Below are 23,953 nucleotides of genomic sequence, written 5' to 3' on the forward strand. Positions count from 1 at the left end.
CAGCACATAAAATCATCAGAACTGACCAGATTATATTCCAAACTAACTCTTTGCATCTCATAAGGAGGTTGTTTTCCTTTTTCATATTTCATAAATATGAACCAGGCTGGTTCGTGTCTGTGCCTGTCCATTTATTACCATAAAAATCAGCTGACTGAAGTATCTCACTATCTGTGGAGGCAATTAACTGTTTTGAGAGAATGTGTAATACGGGACTTTGTAATGGTATCATTTGGAGTCAAGGCACAGATGCGCCGTGCGGAGCCATACTGTAATTAGAGAGAAACGCTGTACAGGTTTTCCACTAATTAGCAAATTATGCTGAAAATAGCATCAAGCTAATTAACAGTTATTATGGCATTTTTGAAAGTATGACTTTAATTAGCAAAGTCCTGACGCAGGCAATTTCAAACTCGTCTCCAAGAAGATGAGGGAGAAAAAAGAAAAGAAAAAACATGGGGCATGATCAAGAAGATACTCAGATTATTATGATGCTGTCAAAAACTAAAGCAAGAGTAGAAAGAAAAACAGGAAGAGAGAGGGTGCGTGAATGAGGGGAGGGTGAGAAGGAGGAGTTCTGGGGGGGGGGGGGGGGGTGCTTTTGTGTGTTGTGTCTGAATCTCCATCCAAATGAGGGGACATGTGTGCTACGCCACGTTGCCAAGAGCCGTGTGCCCAGTGTCAGGTGGCAGCGGCTCACCCCTCAGCTACCAGGCGAAGACGAGAGTGAGCTCAGCTGGTGCCCGCAGCCTCTCACTTATTCTACTCTGCTGCACATTAAAGGAGTCCTCGAGTGGAGCCAAGCAACGCCAGCCAACCTGACAACAACGCCGCATCTTCTCCTCATTCCCAACAGCTCCTCTTAGCACCTCCGAAGACCAACCTTGGAGCTAACGATGCTGGTGGAGGAACCTGGATCCTCTTAAATTGGCATTTCAAACATCTTGGATATGTTGTGTGGTTTCCATTAGAGGAAAATCACATTACAACTGTTGCTCCAGTGGATATGGAACTGTTTTTGGGGAAAATTTTAAGCCCAATCGAAGCAAGAGAGTGTCACCAACAGAAATGGGGAAACGAGGAAAAGAGGGGTGGAAGAGATGGAGAAAGAGAGGGGTGGACTGAAGGGTCTTTGAAAACCCAGTGTGTGAGGCAGAACAGAAGTGTGCCTAGCCCCAGGCAGCCTACGGCTCAGGCCCATTAGCTAGACTGACCTTGCCCGCGCCTTTGTCTTTGTGCTCTCCTCCCGCTGCTTTCCCTTCTCAAGCATTCCCTTTTTGTTGTCTCCGAGTGAGATTGGGAAGGGGGCCATATCTTTCAGCTTTTTAAGACCCCCCCTCCCCCCTCTTCAATTGTACCACCCCTCCACCCCCCCTCCACGCCTAGCCTGAAGCTCACACCCCAAAGGACTTGGTGCAGTGACACGCCTAGCCGGTGGCCACCTCTGCCCAGACAAGAACTTGGCTGGAGCGGTCAGTGCCCCAAAGACCCCCCCCAGAGAAAATGTTGCATACCAGGGGGGCCAAAATCATGGCTCTGCAGGCCTCACATACACGCACCCTCTCTGGGCAGCCTGCCTCTTTATTGCCTGCCTCTCATTTGAGAGGATGGAGACTGGCTGCCAAGTTTTGACACCGCCACATATGGCCTCCTCCATCAATCGGACTAATCAAGCATCAAGGGGAGGCAGGACCAGCTTAATTGCCAGCCAGATATAGCTACTCTCACTTGACGTGCAACCTGAAATAGAACAGGTCTAAGGAGACATGACAGAAGATAAATGAATTCGGCCATTGTTCTAGTAATTGTACAAAACTGCATTTCTTTACACTTCAGTTCTTCATTTGCACCGACTTGGCAGCTAATGTAACAGAGGAGGGCAGATCAACAGCATTGCAAATATTACCTTAACATCGCATCATCCTCTCATTAAAATGTGGATTATGTTCACATTTGTAATGTTTGATACCTGGGGTTAAAGACACTACAGTGAGTTGTTGAGGGGGTGTTTTTTTTTCCCATGCAGGCTGCAGAGATCTGCTCCTCCACAGTCCTTGAGGCATTCTGTCTGACTCTGCCTGCCTCTCTCCACTTCCTGTTTCCCTTCACCCCCCACTGGGGTAGCAGCCATGGAATAACTTAGCACATGGAATGAGGAGGCGAGATCAACAACAGCGATCCATTCATCTTGAGTTTCTCCTGTCACTCTCTCTTTCCGTTTGTAAACACTGAGGGTCTGTGGTCAGAATGGCCTTTTGTCCACTGTGTTTTCCTGCATCCCTCTCTTATTCACTTCAAAGGTAACAAGTGACAGATGTCTGTCTTCTCTGCGGTCTTGCACACTGAGGCTCCATGATAGCATCTGGGCTGAATGTCAAACTGTGAATCTACCCCGAGAACGCACTGTGGTTATGCCAAGCTCATTGTTATTAATGTCAGGGACACTGCCTACAGAAGTATTTAAGATGCTCCCTGTAGTTCACAGCAGGACGTGCAACTGGGGGGTTGGGGGGGGGTGCTTGTATGCAGAAATGAGGGACAAAAGATTGTTGAAGAAAATATTAAAATAGAAAATCACCACAAAGGACAAAGTGAATAGATAAACAGTCTAATTAGATATTTATCGGGAATTCCTGGTGGGCGTAGACCTTCCCAAGAATGTGTGTAAGTCAATTAAGCCATAGGAGGTGATGAAAACAAAAAGAGATATTGAATTTCTAAAGAAAGAAATACAAGACTCTGATGAAAACTGTGTGTTAAACATGTTCTTTTGGCTTCTTTCTCATTATAGTTGTAGTAAAATTAAGCTTAAAAATGTCTTTCAGTGCATTTCTTTTTTCAAATTTTTGTGAATCAGGAGCAGCAGAAAATATTCTGTTGGAAAAAGCCTGTAGCTGTGACGAAGGTGCTAGTCAGCGGGGCAAAAGCTCCCTGCTCCACTCCTTTCTAATATCGCCCACAGACAAATGGATCCATGTACGTCTTTGCTTTCCTCGTCTGAGTTGATATCTAGCTCAAAACCGTACGGCTGGATAGCTCTGATGTTGCTCCACATTTTTGTTGCACTGGTAATGTTAACTTGGGATTGTTAGGGGCTGTAAGCTAACGGGAGAGAGTGTAAGAAGGAATGATGGCAAGGCTTACGCCATCCAAACAGTCCCACCCACAACTCAGAAGTAAATTTCTGATGAACTCCTGCTGCTCTGCAGAAACTATGTTCTAGAAAACGACACTGGTTTTCTTTTTTTTTCTCCAAAAAATGGTATAATAATTCATAAAAGACCACTGAGAACAATAGATAATAGATCAAGGGATGATTGGAGTGGGACTTTAGTTAAAAGAGTTTCTTGGAATTGCAAGAACTAACACAAGTGGCAAAGGTGGCGGTGTTGAGAGCTTGTAATCTCAGCACGGGGCTGTGTTTGTTTAACTTGCTCTTCTCGATTGCTGCCTGCTTTTGGTATTTACATGTTTAATTGAGAAGTGTGCTGCCGGTTTCTTCTGCCCATCTGCCGAGTCCCTTCCTCTTATCAGGCTCATTCCTCAAACTGACAGCTCTTCCTTTCTGCATATCTCTCTTTCACTCCCGTGCCACTACACAGCTAACTCCTCTCTCTCCTTTCCCCTCTGCCTCTTCAATCTGTGAAAGCTGGATATGAGTAATGACAACGCGTTTCCTCTCAAATCAAACCAATAACTAGCAACACACACACATAGACTTGTGACAAAATCTTGGCCGAGGGCATCGCGTCATGATGCTCTGCGCCGTACGGTCCAGGTTTTTTCTCCTTTTTTAAATTTTTTTTCTTCTTTCCTTTTCACCCTCCCACATCTAAATCACGCAACTGTCAGATGCAACATGTGTGTCATTGTATCCCCCATCAGCGCGTTTCATTGTACACACTTCCACCTCTGTAGAGCTGCCTCTTATCAGCGGAGTGTCAGAGAGCCCCCAGCACCGCCGCCTCCTCCCCGCTGGCTTTTTAAATGCTTTTCTATTAAGAGCAGCGTTGTGTCCCTCTGATAGCAGCAGCTTCTCCACTTCATCTTTCACAATCCCAATGGGCATCAATGGACTATGTAGCCTTGCAACACCAAAGGCTTTGTCATTCAGTGCAGATGAAAACAAGCTAAACGAGAGTGAAAATCTAAGCAATCCATTGAATCAGACCAGAAAATGGGCCAATAGGGCAAACCACTTGAGCTGTGAATTGTCCACTCTTCAGCAAAGCGTTTGTGACACCTCTCAGGCTTGAAGTGGACATTTTTTTTTATTCTTAACACTAAACATAGGAGGTAGGGGTGTAACAATTCATTTAACAATGATTCAATTCATATCACAATATCTGGTTACTGATCCGATTCATAGTCTATTGGTTCATTTTGAATGACCCAATTTGATCTGATTCATTGACCTAAAATCCATCCAGGACATCTTTAGCCAAAACTTCAACCAGTGTGACTCACTAAACGGTGCAAATGAAGTTTTCCAGATTCAATGTTATTCAAGTGTAAATGAAATATGTGTACAAACGAACAGGTAAAGAAAAATGAATGGCAAATTCATTCACATTTTAGTTTCCTAAAGTTCACATCACTGTTGTTTTCCGCATTGAATCATACAAACAGAAACATTTTTAGATTATTCTACCACCCTGTATGGTCATATGTTTTTGCCTAATTCAATTTCCACAAATTGGACTGTAAAGATGGTTTGATAATTTTTTGCTGCCATCACGTGTGATGACACTTGGTCGTTTTTATGTTAAAGTAAAATAAACCTTCTGTACCTCAATCCAAATATTTTTCAAGATCAATATAATCGATTTATTTCATTTGAAAATGATTTTATAATGGTATAGGTCAATTCGATTAACAACTTGCTACAGACGGATCGATCTGGTTGGATCGTAGGAATATAGATCGATTCATCGATTGAGTCGATTCATCGGCACACCCCCAATAGGAAGGCACAGCAGACGTGGAAAAATGAACCCTTTCTATTAAAATTTGTTCTATTTTAGCTTGACAGAGAAAAACAATAACTTCCCAGAAGCAGACAAGTGCTTTGCATTTCAAGCCATGAGAGCCTGTTGAAAAAACGAGGAGGAAACACATCCACCACACTAGATTATACTGACAGCAAAGGCTAACTTTTATGAGCTAAAAAAGTCCAAACTGATCTTCCCGCCCTTCCCAGCATGAAGAAGTCCCGCTGGGGGCCTCAATGTGATCAGCAGCATCCCCACCACGTCTCCTCATTATTGAGTAAATAGGTTTGGGCATGTCCTCAGTAAACAAAGCCAAGACTGACAGTTAAGGGAGTGAGGGGAGTGGGAGGCAGCCTCGTTCCCAATTAGAGTCGCCTCAGGCAAAACTTTAAAGAGGAGATCAATCCTACAGATCACTAAACTGATCCTGTCACAGACTGAGGATATTTAAACCGTGGTGCTGAGCAGAGCGGTGCAGGGCAGTTCTCAGTACAGTTTGACTGTGTGTGCTAATGACTTGGGGGTAGGCTCTCTCACCAGGACACACACCCCACAGCGAGGCGGTGATTGACGGGTGAAATCGGACCTCAGCTGCAGTTCTCGGCACAGTAGGGGCCAGATGGGGAAAGAGCGATTTGCGTTTTTTAGTATGCAGCTCCCGCACTTACGAATACTCCCTAATTGTCTCCCTTACTTACCTGTGAGGCCATTTCCCATCACAGATGCAGAGAACATTTCAAATTAACCCAGGATGTTTTGATATTTTTTATTTTTTTTTACCTTTCACCTTACACGCTTGAAGCAGATTTATTCAAATGTGCCAGTGGGCCTCATCCCTGTCTATCTAGCTAAGGCAAATGGTTGGCAAATAAAGGGGCTAACTTGAGGTGGTGAGGTGCAGATGACACCTGACTTTAATCACATCTTAAGCTGCATACACCAAATGTTTGACCGCACAAGAGATGCTGGCACACTCCAACCGCTCGCCGCTCTTGTGTAGCGTGTAATGAGCTACCAAAAGTCTCCGCATCTGCAGAGGAACTGAACATTTAAATAAGCGAACGATGCATTATGTATATCACAGAGGCCCGTGTGCAGAAATTAATTGTGATCAGAAAAGCCAAAGACAAAACAACCACCCTCAATCCATTCCTAAATAGCTGTGATCTAATGCAAAACAAATTCATTTTTCATGCCATTAAAGATAAAGAAAATCTTAAAAGGTTTGGTTTTGCTTGTCTGCGTCTCTTATTGAGAGTCTTTCACTTTCAACTTTATTTGCGGATTATTGCAAATCCCCGGTACAAATCATATCATGAAATCATGTAGCTGGGACATTGGATGTGTTCTGCTAATGCTCAAGGAAGATCCCCTGAGGGAGCTGTTGAGTGGGGGAGAAAGGAAAAAAAAGAAAGTGAAAGGAAGGGGAAAGAGTGGGAAGAGGGAAAGAGGTGGAGAGTGGGGTTACAGGAGGAGAAAGAGAAAGAGGGGCGGGAAAGAAAGGCAGAAAGGAGGGGAGGGCAGCGGCAGTCAAGCTGCACTTTATCCTGACAGATCTCCTTTACACACTAATTTCCTTGTTAAAGAAGAGAAAATGGCACTCAATCCGGAGAAATCCTTTTCTCTTGGAGCAGGCCTGTCAGCTGAGGGATGAGTGGATACAAGCTGAGCTTTCCTCCTCAGGCGAGCTCCTCCTGGCACGCAACAGCTAGGCTACCACTCACAGCACAGCTCTGTACGCACTGCCATAATTAATACACCATCGGAATATAATGAACCATACCATGATACATGAATATCGGTGGGTGCTGTCGACAGCAGTCGTTTAACCGCTTGTTGGAAATCAAATGTGGAGTGAACTTTGTTTTGTTTTTTTTAAAATGCCGCCTTCTCCATCACAAATTGCAAACGAATTGAGTGAAAACATTTCAAGCTTGGTCGGTATTTTAAAATATTTCCCAGGACACAATGTTAAGCCTCACACTAGCAAAAAAAAAAAATTATCCAACCAGCATATCTTTCATCCAAACATATTTATCACTGAATTTGTAATTCAGCTGTGTGTATTAGCCTGGATTTAGAAAGGGGAGAAAAGGAAAGGCATGTTTTATTTTAAGTCAGGGGTGTTAGCTATTCAGCCTGGATGTTCTTATCTCTCAAGATTACTATTCGTGGGATGTGTGTCAAGACTACTTTTCAGAAATCTCTGTAACAATTCAGATGCGATCGATAAGGAGTGACAGTTTATTCTAAGGCTTAGCACAGGCCAAGAAAAGAACGACTGAAGCATCAAGTTTAGGGGAATGAATTTGTTTTGTATTTGATTTTTCCATTAAATTTATCACCACTTTAACTCTCCTTTTCCCCTTCTCCGTCTCACTCCTTCCCTCTCACTTCGCCCCTTAGTCTGTCACTCACATCGACAACGAGGCTGTAAACGGCTGTCAATTCTTCATCTGTGATTCCCGTGTCTTCATTTTCATCCATTTTGATTGCTTCACACCCTATACCTATGATGCTTTTAGTGCTCATCAGCGACCTTGTGACATGATAGGGGGGAAATTATAAAATAAATTTTCAGTGGCAGACTGAGGCTGCCCTTTATAACACTTCATCATATCTGCTGCAGACGGAAAATAGTTGAGAAACATTTTCTTACAAAACGGCCTGATGCTGGTTTGGCCCAGAATCATATGGTAAATCTATTACCACTTTGTCAAGAGAAACCACTTGAGGTTTCCCACAGTGTTGCAGCAGGGAAAGTGGGAAACTGTAACCCTTAAATTGCTGTCCAAATGTCTCTTATTCTAGTGTTTTACAAAATCTTCTCCCTTCTTGGATTTAAGGGTCATTGAGAAAGCCAATCAGAGGGACAAGCCAGTCAGAAAGCCAGCGGCGTGAACAGGACAGGAACCAGCTGATGAAATTCATCCATACTTCTCACTTATGATGACATGATTGATTTTCCCTCAGAGTGCTCAAATGTAGGATTGTCTTCCTACCCCCATCTCCTCCTCCATCCCGCCTCAATCTGCCCACCCACCCGCCACGCCAACAGCTAATGGATAAAGCCTCTGTCTGTCTCAGGCATGGCGGAGAGTTGACGAGTGGAAGAACAACTGCAACGAATGAAGGGTGAAATCTGAGAGTGCAATTTTCCGTCTGTCAATCTCCCTTCCAGAGAACAAGTTGACCACCAATCAGGGGAGTCGATTGGGGGCTGGCGGCTGATGGGAGGCCTCTGAGTGACAGCATCATGTCACTACATTAACAGAGCAATGAAAGACATAAAAAAGGAGTTTTTTGAAGGGCCGACCACTTATGCGATTTCTGACTGTGATTCAGACTGCTCTGCCTTAACAAATGAGCAAACTGACAGGTTAATGTATAACCTACCATTTTATAATTCATGCCTCTGAATTCAGGAGACTCCTATCATCCACTAGGTGCTTCAAAATACAACCAATTAAACTTTGCTTAATTATTTAAGGTGGAAAGTGAGGGAGAAACATGCCTTAAAAACTCTTGCTTGCAGTCAATTATGATAAAACTTTAATGAGGCTGGATAGAGAGCCATAAAAACTGATAGCCCCTCTATCATGAATTATAAATCCATATCGATTTTGTTTCTTTGCTATAAGAATTGCAGGTAATCGTATGTTACCACATGTAAAGTGCACTTCCCTAGTGAGGATAAATATTAACTATCAAATATATATGAGGTGTGTGTGCATTTATGACCAAGCTCATGGAGGAAAAGAGGAGCGGAGATGTCGAGGCAAAGGGCCATTGGGAATGGATGAAGGGTGCCATTTCTGACAGTAAGAGAGACCCTTAGCAGTGCTGTTTTGATATGTTACCTAGTTAGCGTCAGAGAGAGGGGAATAAATAGTTCTTTATTATTTGTGGTTGCCATCATGTCTCTCCTAATAGACAAGCTATACTGAGTTTAAACCACATTATCCTCTGCGAGACCATCGCAATTACTCTTGAGAGCTAGGTCTGATGTGTGGATAAGGCAGGTCGCCCATGTCTTAATGAACACAAACAATGTGAAATGGAGGAGGAAACAGTGGGGGGAAAGATAATGGCAGGCCAGGCATTGTTTTAATAGAGACAGCACTAAGTTGTTTGCTATGATCTATGCGAAGTCTGTGAATGTTGAAATTCCCAATGTTAGTTGTCATCTTTTTTTTTTAATCCTATTAACTGATCAATCTGGCGCCCTCTCTCTTTTTTTTTTTTGAAGCCAATCCTATTTAGCGGATCTCCGGAAGACCTGTGCGGCTTTCTGTCGTTGTCACCTGCTCCTCGGACACTCAGGAGGTTAAAGGGCACCAAACTGGATCACCGTGACACTCGGGACGAGAGTTATCCCCAACACAAATGGCTCAGAGCTGGATTAATTGATAAACTGCCTCTTCACTTCATTAGTCAGACAGACTGGGCTTAACGAACGAACACAGAGCGATTGTCAGTCTAAATATGTTAATCATGACCGCCATTATGGGGTTCTTCTTTTAACCACCTTGTCTCCGTCTTTGATAAACTACAAAGACTTGCTTCAAACTCGGCGCGGGCTTGTTCCAAGGGAGGCTATTTGTCAATGACAATGGGGGGGAAAACGGAGACAGACATACTCAAGAGTGGTACTGGTGTTATTGAATATAAATATATAATAACAGTGTAAAAAATGCATCATTTGGCCTTTTCACAAAGGCAGTTGTAATATAGCGCTAGGTGAGCACTGTACTTGACGTACACACTGGAGGTGAGGGTGTCAAGGGAGAGCTCGCTGGAGAGAGGGGAGGTTTTATTGTTGCCCAACCCTTCCGCTTAAGTGCACATGGCTGGGAGGAAGCCGGGACCTCCAGCTCTGACCTCTGCGCATGTATATTTAATAGGCCATCAGTTGGCCGGGGCAGCGCTCTGATCAGGATTCAGAGAGGGGCTTTGAACACCCCTGTGTATTCCTGAGCGTGCAGCCTCAAGCTGCTCTCCCCAGCTGTGTCAATCCGACAGCACTGTTACAGGCACCCAGACAAGGCGCTGGGCACTCCACTGCTACCGCCTAATGATTACAAAAAAAAAAAAGCAAAACAAACAAGAAAACAATAACAGTTGGCGTATGGAGCTCTGCTACCATCTAATGAGAGATTTTTTTAAACAGGAATTTTCCTCCAGCTGATGTATATTGTGTGTGGGGTTACATCAGTAATGCTATACCATGCTACGTTCCTCTTAATAATAACAAAAAGGCAATCTCATGGTGACTGCACTACACTCACTCGCTGGTAACGATTGCAGAAACAAGACGGCAAACAGAGAAGTGCCACTCGTGTGTCTTCTCTTCTAACAAGGTATCACTACTCTTTGAATCAAATCAGCTCTGTGTGTGTAAGCGTATGAATGTCACTGTGTGTGAGGGTGTGTGCGTGTGTGTGTGAGGCCAGCTTAACGAGGGTGGTTCATTTGACAGGCAATTAGTTTGCGGAGCTGCTATTGACAGCCCCTGTGCTTGTGTTTGTTCAACAGCTCTGGGTGAGTTCCACGCTCCCTGGGCTACGTGACAAAGCACCTCCGACAGGGAGCTCCTGATCTCCACCGAGGCTCGGAGGCTCGCGCTGTGAGGAGGATGGGGGGGTGGTACATATGTGACAGCTATGCAGACAGAAGAGAGAAGCAAGAAGGGGGAAAGATACAAAACCCACAAGGGTCTATTAGGGGGTTGTTGCAAGTTAATGTAGCTACAACACACTTTTTGGTGTCGCATTTTGAAAAGGCCTGAGCAATGATGTTGTCATTTGTTGTTTGATTGCGGGGATTGCAGAGGGTAATCTTAGGAGACACGCCGGCTCTCACACTACATGCGCACACATAAAAATGCAGAAAGAGAGGAGGCAAGGAGGTGGAGGAAAGCTGGAGGGAGACGGAGGAGAGGAGAAATATAACAAGATCCAAACACTCTTTTATCCTTGAAAATCCTGTATTCTAATGCAAGGGGCCCCATCCCTCTTTTAGTTGCAACCGTTTCGTTTGTAGAGCCAAGCTCCAATCAATATCATTATTTTCACAGAGGATCGAAGTGCCTTCACCGAGTTAATGGGGGATTGAGGTGGTAAACGTTTACCCTCTCACTGTCAGCAGAGCAGTGGTCCATAGTGGGCCTAGATGACAGCACTGGCCCCGCTGTGGACACACTATGTGGAGATGTCCTGTGGGTAGACAGGCTGCATGGACTGTCAACCGCCTGCCATGCCCTAGATGGCCTAACATATCAGCTACTTGAGTTAGAGCAGCAGCATGGGCTTTGACTTCTGCTTGAGCTAACAGAAACAAAATGACCAGTGCTGGCAGCAGCTCTGCTCCATATTGTTAGTGTTGACACATGAGCAACCAGAAAGAAGACTTTGGGGTTTTTTATTACTATTTTTTAATTATTTTGAAACAAGATTATTCTATGTAACGCAGATGCAGCTAAACAGTATTAAACAAAATAACGCTTTAACACGTCTTGACTATGCATCAGCTGGTCTGTCCCGTTTTCAAGGAATGGAGACTAATCTGCAGCTGGCAACAGCAAGGCAAATTCTCTTGTATAGCAGCATATGCTAATTAGCTCTTCAAGCACGCAGATGCATTGCTGTAAAATACTTCTCGTGTCTGCGTATCTGCATCTCCCAGATGGGTCCCAAGCTGTGCCAAACTGCATCTCATCAACTGCTATGAACTATGGCATCACATGACCGCCGAAGATGTGTGGGGTCCTATTCTGTCTTACCTTGGCACTACACGGTCAAGGGATGCATCATCGGGAAGATTTGTCAAAATGGAGGTGAGTAGAGGAAACAAGAAAAAAGGAGGATTTTTCTGCTCAAAGCGTTGAAAGTTTTAGGTGATTTTTTAAAATACTTTTATTTCCACTTTGGGAGAAAAAAAGACCAGCAGCAGTGAAGTTGATCTGCTTTTGGACCCGGGTGTGACAGAGCACTGAAAGATTTCATGGGACGTTGCCACATGATTCACTGAGTTATTGGTTTCCGCCCTGTTTTAATCGCTGGCAGGCCCGGGCCAAAAAATCTCGAAGGATTCCTACGAGTTCTCTTCTCCGCCGTTCAGCAGAATGGAATTTGGTCTGCAAGTGCCTCACGTCATTCAAGGCGTCCTTCACAGTTTTTAGGGGCCCTAATTCAAACCACATGGAGGCCAGCGTCCGGTTACGGACCTTTCACCAAAAAAAAAAAAAAAAAGAAATTTAAAAAAAATGTGAGGGACACAAATTCCCATTGGCTGCTTCGGGACGGGAAATGGGGTGTCTTGAAGGAAAAAGATAACAAACAGATCTAAGTATGAGTCACAACATAGCTAAAGCACACACACATTCACACACATAAATATACATACACATGTACATACACAGCAACATGTACAAATACACGTGCGTATGCACAAATATACACACAAACTGTGAAACATGCACTTATGGGCCTGCAAAAGCTGTTTGCTTGACATAATGGAAGAATGAGCATCAGGCTCTGTAATATTGCTCCTATTCTTCATTGACAAGCATATATATTCTTTTCCTGTTCCCAACTGACTTTGCAACGCTGAACTCCATTTATGAATTATCTGACATATTTCCTGCTATTTTTTTGACAGGAGTACTCAGAGGAAATTTCAAGGCACCTTTCTCCTGACAAGTAGAAATATCAATATTTGAATAAATTGCAGATTTGGATCTCCTTACATGGATGCTCTCCAGAAAGAGAGGTTGTGTGTGCGCGCGTGACAGTGTGTTTGTGTGTGCATGTTTTTGCATGTGTGTGAGTGAAGGGAATGGGAAGGGGTTTGTTTCATTCTGTTACCACGGTCTTATCCCCCCGAGCCCGCAGGCAGAAATCTGTATGCAGCATTTCATTAGGAGAGAGCTCGACTGAGTGACATGTGAAGAACACTTCGCCGTCGACCTGATGAAGTTTACTTCTCTCAAACGACAAAAAGCCACTTTGTAGACTAGCCCTTTTTTCCACAGAGGAAGAGGAGGGGGGGGGGGGGTTGATGGCAGATCACCAATAAAAGAATCATGAATGTTGTTTCACAGAATGACAGCCTATCTGTACACAAATATTCTTCTTCGAGAAAAATGTCGGCTTCAGAGCTTTTCTCCTCTGCTTTTTTAAAGTAGGTTTGACTTCACAGAACTGACAGTGTTGGAAATATGATCACCTAAATTCTAAGAGCTGCAGAAAAGGGGCACAAAAGGGAGAACGCAAACAGATTGTTCCTATCTAACAGAAGTGGCGAGTTTTATGTGAGGAAAGTAACATTTCACCCAGTGAACTAAATAATTTACAAACAAACACACCGTCGTCGCCCTAATAAATACAGCATCTGTGCATCAGAGGTCAATGTCAAGCATCAATAACACTCAGCACTGTCTTCTTAAAGCTGCCGGTGTTACATATGAGAGACTTCTGCCTATCTGTCTCACTCTGTTTAGCTGCAGTAGCTGCCATGCTGTCCGCATGTCTGCTACCACTGCTGATGGATCGCTGTCCTGCCCACCCCTTCAAACTGCCCCCCTTCCTCCTCTTTCCACCCCACCGTCATTTCAGGGCGGCTGAGAAATGGCTCAGGCATGTGAGGTCACTCAGGTACCGAGAAGCCTGTGGCACCGTGACCCCTGAAGACAACCTCCCTGACCGGAGTGTCATACTTTCTCCTGTTCCGACGGAGAACCAAAAACAAATCTTATCATCTATCTCCCACCGAAAAAAAAAAGAAAAGCTCTCTATCAGTGCGCAGCTTTGACAATCATCTCTCCACACGACCTGTGATTTCTTGGACAGGCCCTGTTTGACACTCGCAATGGAGAGGTGACGGCACGCGAGTTGTCCATCTCTCGTCTCACCTGCCCTTATCTCCTCTCCTCTCCATCTCTCTTGTCCCTCTGCCTTGTGTGCACAACTTAATAAGCAAGCAAGGGGTAGATTCCCATTATGGAAACCCTGGAAAATGGCCCGGACATTTTCCCCCCGTATCTGGGATCTCCATCTGGAAAAGGCACCCTCGCTCTCACTGCCCCCCTTGTCCAATCTCAGTGTGTGTTCTGGTGAGCCTATGCTGCAAAGATGGCTTTCACTCTCCACTGGCTACAATAAGATTGGCCCACCAGGTTGACTCTATTCGAATCGACAACCCATTTCAATAAAGTAACAAAACAGAACGGAGATGTGATGCTGAATAAAACATTTTTGAAGAGTGCCCTGAGGGGGGAGGAGGTGTTCATTTTGAATGATCCAATTTTGTAAATATTAGAACCTTTTAGCTTTAACTTTTCTAGCAAAAATATAAAATAAGCTGTAAAGTTTTTCAAAGACCCACTCCAAGGAAAATCGTGTTGTTGGTATTTTTAACATGTTCTTGTGCCATTTTTCTCATGATGGAGGACATATTTAAAGAAAGCTTGCCGTTTTTGTTGCACGGCTGCTGTTAGGGTTTGGGGTTATAAGGGACTGTAAGCTAGTGGGAGAACGTGTACACAAATGGATGATGGGAAATGGGAACGGTTTTACTCCACGCCAACAGTTCCGCCCACAAGTCAGAGGCAAATTTCTGATGAACTACTGCCGCTCTGCAGAAACTATGTCTTAGATAAAAACACAGGTTTTTTATTATTATTATTTTTGGCTGAAAGCAGCATAATCATTATTAAGAGGCCACTGGGAACGCCTTTACAATAGATCAAAAGGTGATCGGAGAGGGACTTTAATCATCTTATTCAGTTGAGTTGGTTTTCCACCAACTCAACTGCTGCTTTTCTGTTTAAATGATCCTGTTTCAGGTTGGGCTGGTTCATAACTAGACTATGCGGTTAACGGACTAATAAAGATTACACTGAGGTCAGCAAGTCACTAATCCTCTGCATTATTAGTAAAAACAAAGCCCAGAGCTTACGCCAGGCACCTCCGAGCACGTATGCATAAGGTCCGAACATAATATGGTGTGACTTAAACCATGCAATGAGTAGAGAAAATAAATATGCTAAGAGCAGCAGGGGTGGATCAGGCCAGGCCTCTGCGGACCGATGTCATCACTCCCTCTGGCCTCAGCTGTACTCCCCACCCGAGCGAAAGGCCCAGTGATTACAGAGGCTCAGCTTCCCTCTAAGAAAGCAAACCGGAGCTGCAGTCCAAACAAGGCCAAGCCAACAGCAAGGAAGCACAGCTACACCAGGCAGCTCGGGTTTAACGTCGCCTCCGACCTGGCTGGCCCCCGGGCTTGCATTAGTCCCCCAGCCCTGCCTCTCCAGGACAAACAAACAACCACCACTAACAAAGTCGGGGACAAGCACAGAGGCAGCCTGAGCTGGTGCCACCAGCGCTGTGCAGAGGGGAACCTGACCTGATTGGATTTGCTTTATCAGCTCATATAATGGCTCCCAGACCGGCCGGTTTCAGTGGCCAAAAATAAAAGAATACAAAAGAAAATTGTGCTTGCTTGCCATTGTGAGTTTGGCCCAAAATGGGTAGCTCCCCAAAAACAGATGGGGAGGCATCTCAAAAATGTTCTTTGCCCCTGGGGGCATGTGGTTTTCCCCATCATTATATAACTGTAAACTCCTGGATGTCAAAGATTGGGGATAATAACTTTCAGATGTCGGCAGCTCGGGCCAATTCTGGGACCTGCTGGATGGGAACAGTTATTTGGCAGAGGAGAGGAAGTCCGAAAGATTACGACTAAGATGTGACAGAGAGGAAAGTGGACCTGGGTGGAGCTCAACGGGTCATCCTGGTCCGCTTCAGTCTGTTTGTCAATTTACCGGGTTCTAACAATAACAGTGTTGGAAGCAGGAGCCCTGTGTATTTGGAATGGTGGGAAAGAAAACAGGAAATGAATTAATAAAAACCAACAGGAAATCATGACGTGGTGTTAACGCTGTGGAACCGAGCTGTGGCCATCAGATTTGATACGACAGTTTTAGCACTTCTTATTGCAGTGCAGATGTGCCACTAATTCAGAGACAGAAACACCTCTTTCCATAAATGAGTCCTCATAGAAGCGACATCCTGTTAAACCATTTTTATTGGCTTGTCTCACATGGTGGGAGAGGATCGTTGTTCATCGCTGTCAGCGTTGGAGGGCTTGGTCGCTTAAATCCATGCTTCTCCAATGGAATGAAACATCTTACATTTTTATCTATTCCAGCTGGTCACTGCGCAGTAAAAGGCACAGTTCTGTTTTTCTTCTTTTTTGAATCCCCCCACCACAACACACCCTTTGCTTTAAAGTATCGATCGCAGTGCTGAACAAGCAGAGGAGTGTTTTTTATTGTAAATCAATACTGATCGATCTGCAGCCTGGGTGTTGAATATGGATCAATATCACACCAGGCTGTGGAGGAGATCTGATTTCAATTGGCAAGAGAAGCCCGCAGCAGGTTTCCATCAAGCGGTAATTCAAGACATGGGAACATAAGTCAGATGGATTGATATAGACTAGCCAGGACCTTTCTTGCCACTGAACCAGCACAAGGAAATTTCTGTCATATATCATTAACACAGTTGGGGCAGGCAGTAAAACAAAAAAAAAAGTGGGGGACTACCTCAGTGACCCTCGAGGTTTAGCTGTGGTCACACATTAAATAAACTCTAAGCATGCGTTTATTAGACAGAAAAAGCAACAAGTGATCACTTAAGGAGCCACCTTAAGTACACACATTGTGATTATGTTCTAGAGACAACTTTTGCTTCTGATTATGCAGAGGTCAGCTTAAGATTCATGCTGTGAGCTGTTATTAATTTACTGAACAAATGTCCTGAAGAAGGATGAACGCTGAAAGATTTTTTGACGCTTTGCTCACAGCTAGTTTTCATTAAACCTTTTCTTTTTTTTTCTATTGTTGCGTGTTTTTAATTTGATGTGGCAGAAACACTAAAACTAAGCGGCACGCATGTGTCGCTGAAGTGCAGCGAAAAGCTGGTCACCTGGTTCATTCATCACTTGTTTGTGAGGCTTGAACAGAGGGGCACTGTTCCAAGTGACAGCATTGTAAAACAATAAAAGCGCAGCTATAGTTAGAAATAACTTGTCACTTTTAATAAATGACACTGGTTCAGGGCTCTTTCTCCGGGGCTTCTCCTGCGATACATCCCAGGCACCCCTGGGGCCAACAGAGCAGCCAGCAGGCCAGCTCGTTTCCCCGAGGTAACTGATGACCCTATCCCTGAATTCCCCCATCTTTGTCCTGTGACCTCTCACCAGCGGGAGCAGGACCATGTCCGATGAAATCTTCAGACTGCTTCCCATCCTAATCTCGCCCGTGTCACACGACAAATTGCTACATTCAGAAAATGGAAATAGATTGAGGTGGAGGGAGGGACTGACAGAGGTAGGAGAAAAAGGGGAGGAAGGAAAAGACGGGGAAAGGAGGGGGAGTGTGCATCGACAACCAGTCCCTTAAGAAAAATACTTGAGGAACGAACGACTCGGGAGATCCCAACATGGAATCACATCTCAGCGAACATATTGATCTGATTTACAAAACCTCCGCTCTAATGCGAAACAAATGGCGTGGGCGTGAACTGGTACTTAACCATAAAACCCCAGCATTACTGCGTCTGCGATGAAATACCACATATATCCCTCACCGAGGCCTAATGTGCTGTTTTACGGCCAGATACGACTGAGGTTGACCCAACAGTTTGTTTGACAATTAGGGGAAACGTAATAAGGATTGAATAGGGGTGAGAGCATGCCAAGAAAAAGAAAGGCGACCCTTTTTCAGAAAAAAAAAAAAAAGTTTTAAGTGTTTTGCAGGAAACAGAACCAGGAGTTGTTGGACAAAGCTCTTGCGTCATTTTATTATCACTCTGAGGAACGAGACGTCTTCAAAACGACTCCAAAGTTTAATTATAAAAGAGAGCTGCTAAATATTTGAGAACGAGTGGCATGTTTTATTTACTCCAGATTTAATTTCAATAATGTAAGGTTTTCACCGCGGTGGCTCGTTGCAACACTGTGTCGGGGAAAGAAGAATAAATTTTAATCGCTTGTTTTCTTTCATAATATCAAAATAGATTACTTACATTGCTCCACAGCTGGATTTAAATCACCGTAGTAGGCCAAGTCAATGAATGAAATCTTAGATGGTGATCTTTAAAAATGTACATGGAAAAATAACATACACCAAACAAAATATCCATATGTAAATATATAAATATATATATATTTTTTTTTGTTATTATTTTTTTTTTTGTGTTAGCATTTTCTTCCTGCTCCTCAGCATGTGTGTGTGTACACAAAGTCCAGTGTTGCTTTTGGCCCAGCATTCATCCCATCACCCCAGCTTTGGCCTTGTTTCTGTCAGCAGTGAACCAGGGGAGTAAAGAGTAGTTGGGAAAGGAAGAAAGAGGAGGAGGGGGGCAATGAAGGAGAGGAAGAGAAGGAAAGAGGAAAAGAGAAGGGGGGGAAGGGTTGTCTCCATGGACAGATGGACTGCTCTTTCTCAACACATGTGGAACCATGTTTCGTCTTTCACTGCCGTCAAGCTGGAGCCGAATCCGTCGCTCTGTTGGCCCGCGCCACTCTTTCGTGCTGCACACCTCACAGCGCACACACGCAGACACACGCACAAACATCCCCGTCTTTCCCTCTGCACACATGTTAAAGTCATCACCCCTGCTCAGCGCTAGTAAAACACAACACCCCCGGCTTCTCTGCTGTTGTCAAGTCTTGCCATTAGCTGATGCCACTGGGGAATCCTACCCTAGTGAGGTGGGTGTCCCCGGGGAACATCAGGCACCGCGTTACGTTCAGCCGCCACTCATGTGAACCCAAACATGTGAGCATAATTTGGAAAATATCATTTATACTCTGCGTCTTTGTACGTGTCTTGACATTTACAAACTGCGATAAAAACCAACATGAGGGAGGAGGGAATAGAAAACAGGGCGAGAATAATTTGAGGTAATGTTTTGCTTAGTGAACAGTATTACCCAATCCTGGATGTTGGAGCACTGGGAAGAAGGTTCTGGCTCCGGGGCTACAGAGAGGGTCTGGGTTTCATTTTTTCAGCAAGTGCAAGCCAAAGGAGAGCTGCCAAGTACAGCTTTCGCTCTCAACACTTCCTGCTCTTCCTCCTCTGGCTCTGGAGGTAGACAGGCCTCACTCAAACATCACGTCGGCTTAAACAGGGGTGGCCAGCTTATTCTCCCATTTCTCAGCTGATGTCAAAAACTCACATCTGCCTCGGGAAACACATCTGTAAATCCAACTTCAAGATGTTATTAAGCTGCAAGTAATGAGGTGTTCGCAGGTGTTTGCGTGCACGCGCAAATATCATAAGAGGTTTAGGAAGGCATTTCCTGTAGAAGTCAACAGCTTTAAATGACGCAATGTAAATCACTGAGGAACTCTGCAATGTAGGTCCTACAACCTGTTATAGACCTAAAAAAATCACACACACACACAAACAAAAGAGAAAGAAACACCTGCCTCAGTCAACAGAATCACAGCAGCAATATCTGCTGCATCTCTTTCATTAAGGATGGTGGGAGCTTAGAGCGAGATTAGCACTACCTACTGAGTACCATCTTAATTGCTCCTTTGCAGATGCAGTGAAAACATGTCATTTAGGTACTTCATAAACAGACTTCTCTGTGCAGGTTATCGAGACAGCCACTCAGTGAAAACACACCCCCTTTTTTACAATGCTGATGTGCAATTAAAATGGTTTTAGAAATCCTCTTTGACAGTCCATGACTTAGCCAAAAATGTAAATGACATTAAAGGAGACAATGAATTTAATTTTGTTTAATGTCCCCTTTCGCTGATTCTCATTTACATCACATTTCCACATAAAGGGCTGACCTTATAAATACTGGCATTTGTTCAGCTTTTGGAGGTAATCACAGTTCTGCAAAAACCAGATGGGAGCACGCAAATTTTCCGATTTGTTTCTTAGCAGGCTGGGGGAACGGCGTGCGAGGCGTGCGAGGCGTTCTAAGGCGGCGGTCTTTTGTTTCTGGTAAACAACTTGACAACAAGTCGCGTGCACTCTGGGAAATGACCTCGTAGGTGTTCCGCAAATGAACGATAACGCAAAGTCATTTAGAAAATACAGACTCGCTAATGAGGGGACATAACAGAAAGCTAAGCAAAATTTACATTAGGCCAAAATTTAATTGCATTAACACACGAACAGGTGCAGGGAGGCCTTAATAAATGAGCTAAATGAATAAAAGCCTCCCACAGCACAACCGTGTGTGCCGACCAAAAAGAGGGGAAAAATAAGAGAAAAAACAAGTCAATGTCATGAATTATTCAGTGGCTGGGCTTCTCTCCAAAGGTCAGCGCTCTTTGACCTGTGTGACAGGAAGTGAAAGGCTCTGCCATGGCCACTGGAATAAATGGAGCTGACATGTTTAGGTCTGCTCCACAAACTATTTGTGAGTGGCAGTGTAAATTGAGGCAGGATGTTTAACTCTGAGAAATTAAAATCCGAACGCACCGATATCACGTCCTGTCTGTCTCTGCTCTACTTACATAAATTGCACAATCTTCCTGGACTAAAATGCGACCTCTGACCCCTGACAGGCAGAATGAGTCATTTTCTCTCGCCTTTCAACAGCATGTGCAGTCCCATTACAAAATCCATGTGTTAGCCTGAGAAATGTATCTAATCTTTCACACAGGAAGGGACAAAGTCAATATGTAGAAGAGTGAAGACAGAAACCAGACCAGTGGAGTCGCTGTAAATTAAGTTATGTTTGGAGATACACTATGTGTACTGTTAATGGAAAAGCCATCTGATCAAATTTGAGGTATCTCATCACTACAACTCTAATAATTCAAATTACAGACTGATCAAATCTACACCTCCTTTACTCACAGACATGATACATGCTGTGTTCATCCAAAGTGCTGCGGTCATAGCAACAGAGCAATAATTAGGGTCTTGATCAACCCACTGCTTCTTTCCTTCTGTGTGCACAACTGACTATGAAATGTGCACTTACTTTTTCAAAGGAAACCCACTCAAACGCAACAAAAATAGGACCTTTCTTCATCCAAAAATGAGGATGAATTATGCAAAAGCATCAAATGTAAGTACTGAAATATTTAGAGACCAAGGAGAGCTGAAACTTTGTGACAGCTGTTGGGCCTATATCTAACCAGCTCCTTTTTTCCCCCCTTTTTTTTTTTTTTTAAAGAGAATCCTTCCTCTTCAAAAATCTGAGTGAAAATCTGTATCAAAACTCAGAGAGAAAATAGGGTAAACAGATGTCTGGCTTGACCGCAGGAAAATAGGACACATTTGGAATGATAAGTTTCCCAAACTCCGTTGGATATGCCAAATCCATGGGAACGCCAGTTAATGTCTTGCTAGATGCCAGCTAGCTGTGCTCGCTCTTCCCCCTCCCCTCCTCCCCTTTCTTGCCATCTGGGAAAATGTTACCGAGTACGAGCGCCATCAATGATTCACTCCAAATCTGTTTCTTAAGGTTCGGCCATGCTACTGTTTCTCAAGAAAATGTGGCAGGGCTCGCTGGTCTTCATGCTGTAATTGTAGACAGATGAGACGCGTCTGATTCAACAATCGAAACCTCTCCTCTAGGTTTATGTCACTCAGCTCTGTTCTACTCAATTGGAAATAATCAGTCTCTGCCAGCAGCGACCGCAGCACAGGTGCCTCTAATGATGTGCATGAGAAAATGACAGATGTAATCGAAATGGCTGTAAAACATGGGCGCCTTAACTAAAAGCTTAACCATATGCACTCCAGGAAGAGTCACTTGAATAATGTTACATCGTACCCCAACCGCGTTCTCTGGCCCCGTCCATAACTCTTGCTAAACCCTGCAAGTTTTCACAAGCACCCCGCTCCGCCTCCCTCTGAACCTGTGTGGGTCTGTTAGGGTGAGCTGATGGGCTCATAGTTACTACATGGAGACAATGGGAGGGTCTAATGAGGAACATATGCTTTTGTGTTTCAACAGAGCTGCTCATTGTGCAAGGAAAGGGATACTCTTTTCCTATTCAGACTGGTCACAATGAAAATCCGAGCCCTCCCTGAGCCAGTTGAGCTTTCAATATCCCTTTGCTTCTTTCTTCTCCTCTTCTTTTTTTTCCCTCCCCTTCGTCGTGTCTTTAATTCTGCGTGCATTCATTTTGCTTATTGTACTTAAGTTACATGTTTTGTCCCGTAGATTGAGGTACAATAGTGTGTGAAAACCCTGAGCGACACAAGAGCGCACTTGAAAGCGGCGGAAATCCGGTGCAAGAGTCATCTAAAGTTATATGTTTATTTATGTTTTCAAGAGCCCCACTTGATATTTTTAGGAAAACCGTACACTGACTTTGAGAAAATCAAAACATGGGAGATGTGCATGCATGCATGCACGACTGCATGCAGCGGGCCTGTCCGTTTGTCTGCATTTGCGCCCTGATCTGACTGTGCATCTGCGTTTATCTCCATGTGTGTCTATGTGAGTTTAAGTTCAGACAGCAGTAGCTCTGGTAATCCATCCAGGCTCCCAGGGCAGCCAGCTCCTACTTCCTGATGCATGAGAAGCCGCTGGAGTGGAGTGGCAGCAACAACTGCTCAGCCCTATTTGATTACTAATAAGAGAGTTGTCCCTTCTGTCAGATACCAGGCATTCTCGGCTAAGCAAACAGTGATTCCGGCTAGTCAAACATTAGCATTGCTCTCCCTGCTTCTACGTGGTGAGAGTTACATTGAGATGGACGCTCAAACGACACCCCCTGCTTCACCTCTATATCCAACACATAAACACGCATGCTCATCCCGCCGCCTAAGCATGTTCACAAGGACCGGGCCGGCAGCTCGACTGCGCCTGACAGGAGTACCTTAAATTCTTCCTTTTTACAAAGAGGTGAGGGTGAGATAAAAGTGGCAGATGTGACTTCCCATAAGAGCAAAACAGCTGACATAAAATGTTTATCCCTTTTAAAGTCGGATTTTAATGACACGTAGCTAACTTGAAAGCATCCGTGTCATAAACAAAAGAGGGAAGACAGATGAGTGAATGCGGAGGTGCCTGAGCTAATTAGGGGCATTCCCAGCATGATCCTCCTGCGATTGAACCACCTGTGATCGAACAAACCCCATCCAGGTGGTGACCGCCCCTAAGTGCACAGGTACCTGGGAAAGCCGCCCCTCAGCCGCTCACACAGGATCACCCACAGTTCCCGCTCTGCGGGTTCTAAGAGACGAGTCAGCCCAACAGGGCCGCCTGTACACCGGGAGGGAACTAATTTGTTCACTAGCTCATCCGTGTGCCTTCACTTAGTCGCTCAACACGTTCAGACAGCATGACACTCAGTCATTCACTTTACTTTTCACCTGTTCACGCACACACACACACACACGGATGATCACAAGCCTACCTGTCGATGATCACTGGGTCTGACGGAGTCTCGTTCCTGTTCCCACAGCTTTTCTTGTCACAGCATCGGCTGAAGAAACATAGAAATTGTTTTTAAAGGCGGGTTATTAAATAAATAAATGCATAAAATACATTCACTAAATGCTTCTTGAGTGGTTTTGATTTTAGGGAGGGGGGGGTGCTGCCATGAGATTCCCTTCACTCAATATCCCCAATTCCATTGATGCTGATGGCGGATAAAAAATGTTGAAAACAACATGTTGTGTTGTTTGGCTTAGTGTTGGAGGGGAGGGGAGTGGGGATTGAGCCAGGAGGCAGGGGAGTCACTTTTCACAGCTTCAGCTTTTGTTTACCTCTAATTGCCAAGCTGCTATTTCTGAGGGAGATGCAAGGTGCCACCCTCAACCAATATTTCTGCAGGGCATTTATCAATTATGGCCTCAAAAGCACTAATCTATCTTCCAGCACATGTTTCAAGCATCTCCTCTCTGAGCCTATAGCTAGCTGCCGCTCACTTCTTTGATTGGGACTTGAATCAAAAACTGCAAAAAT

The 23,953-nt window shown here is 44.4% G+C and overlaps 1 protein-coding gene across 6 annotated transcripts in view; it reads right to left on the reverse strand.

The window, feature by feature from the left end:
• LOC101169136 (EBF transcription factor 3) overlaps window positions 1-23,953 on the reverse strand; it is a 66,558-nt gene that overhangs the window by 37,916 nt on the left and 4,689 nt on the right. For all 6 annotated transcript variants that reach the window (XM_078931964.1, XM_023963734.2, XM_023963733.2 and 3 more), the window contains exon 6: window positions 23,403-23,471. In XM_078931964.1, coding sequence (XP_078788090.1) covers window positions 23,403-23,471 — 69 coding nt within the window. The remainder of the gene's footprint in view (window positions 1-23,402; window positions 23,472-23,953) is intronic.

Source organism: Oryzias latipes, chromosome 15, assembly GCF_053564925.1.
Source record: "Oryzias latipes strain Hd-rR chromosome 15, Olatipes_Hd-rR_3.1".
NCBI classification, from domain to species: Eukaryota; Metazoa; Chordata; class Actinopteri; order Beloniformes; family Adrianichthyidae; genus Oryzias; species Oryzias latipes.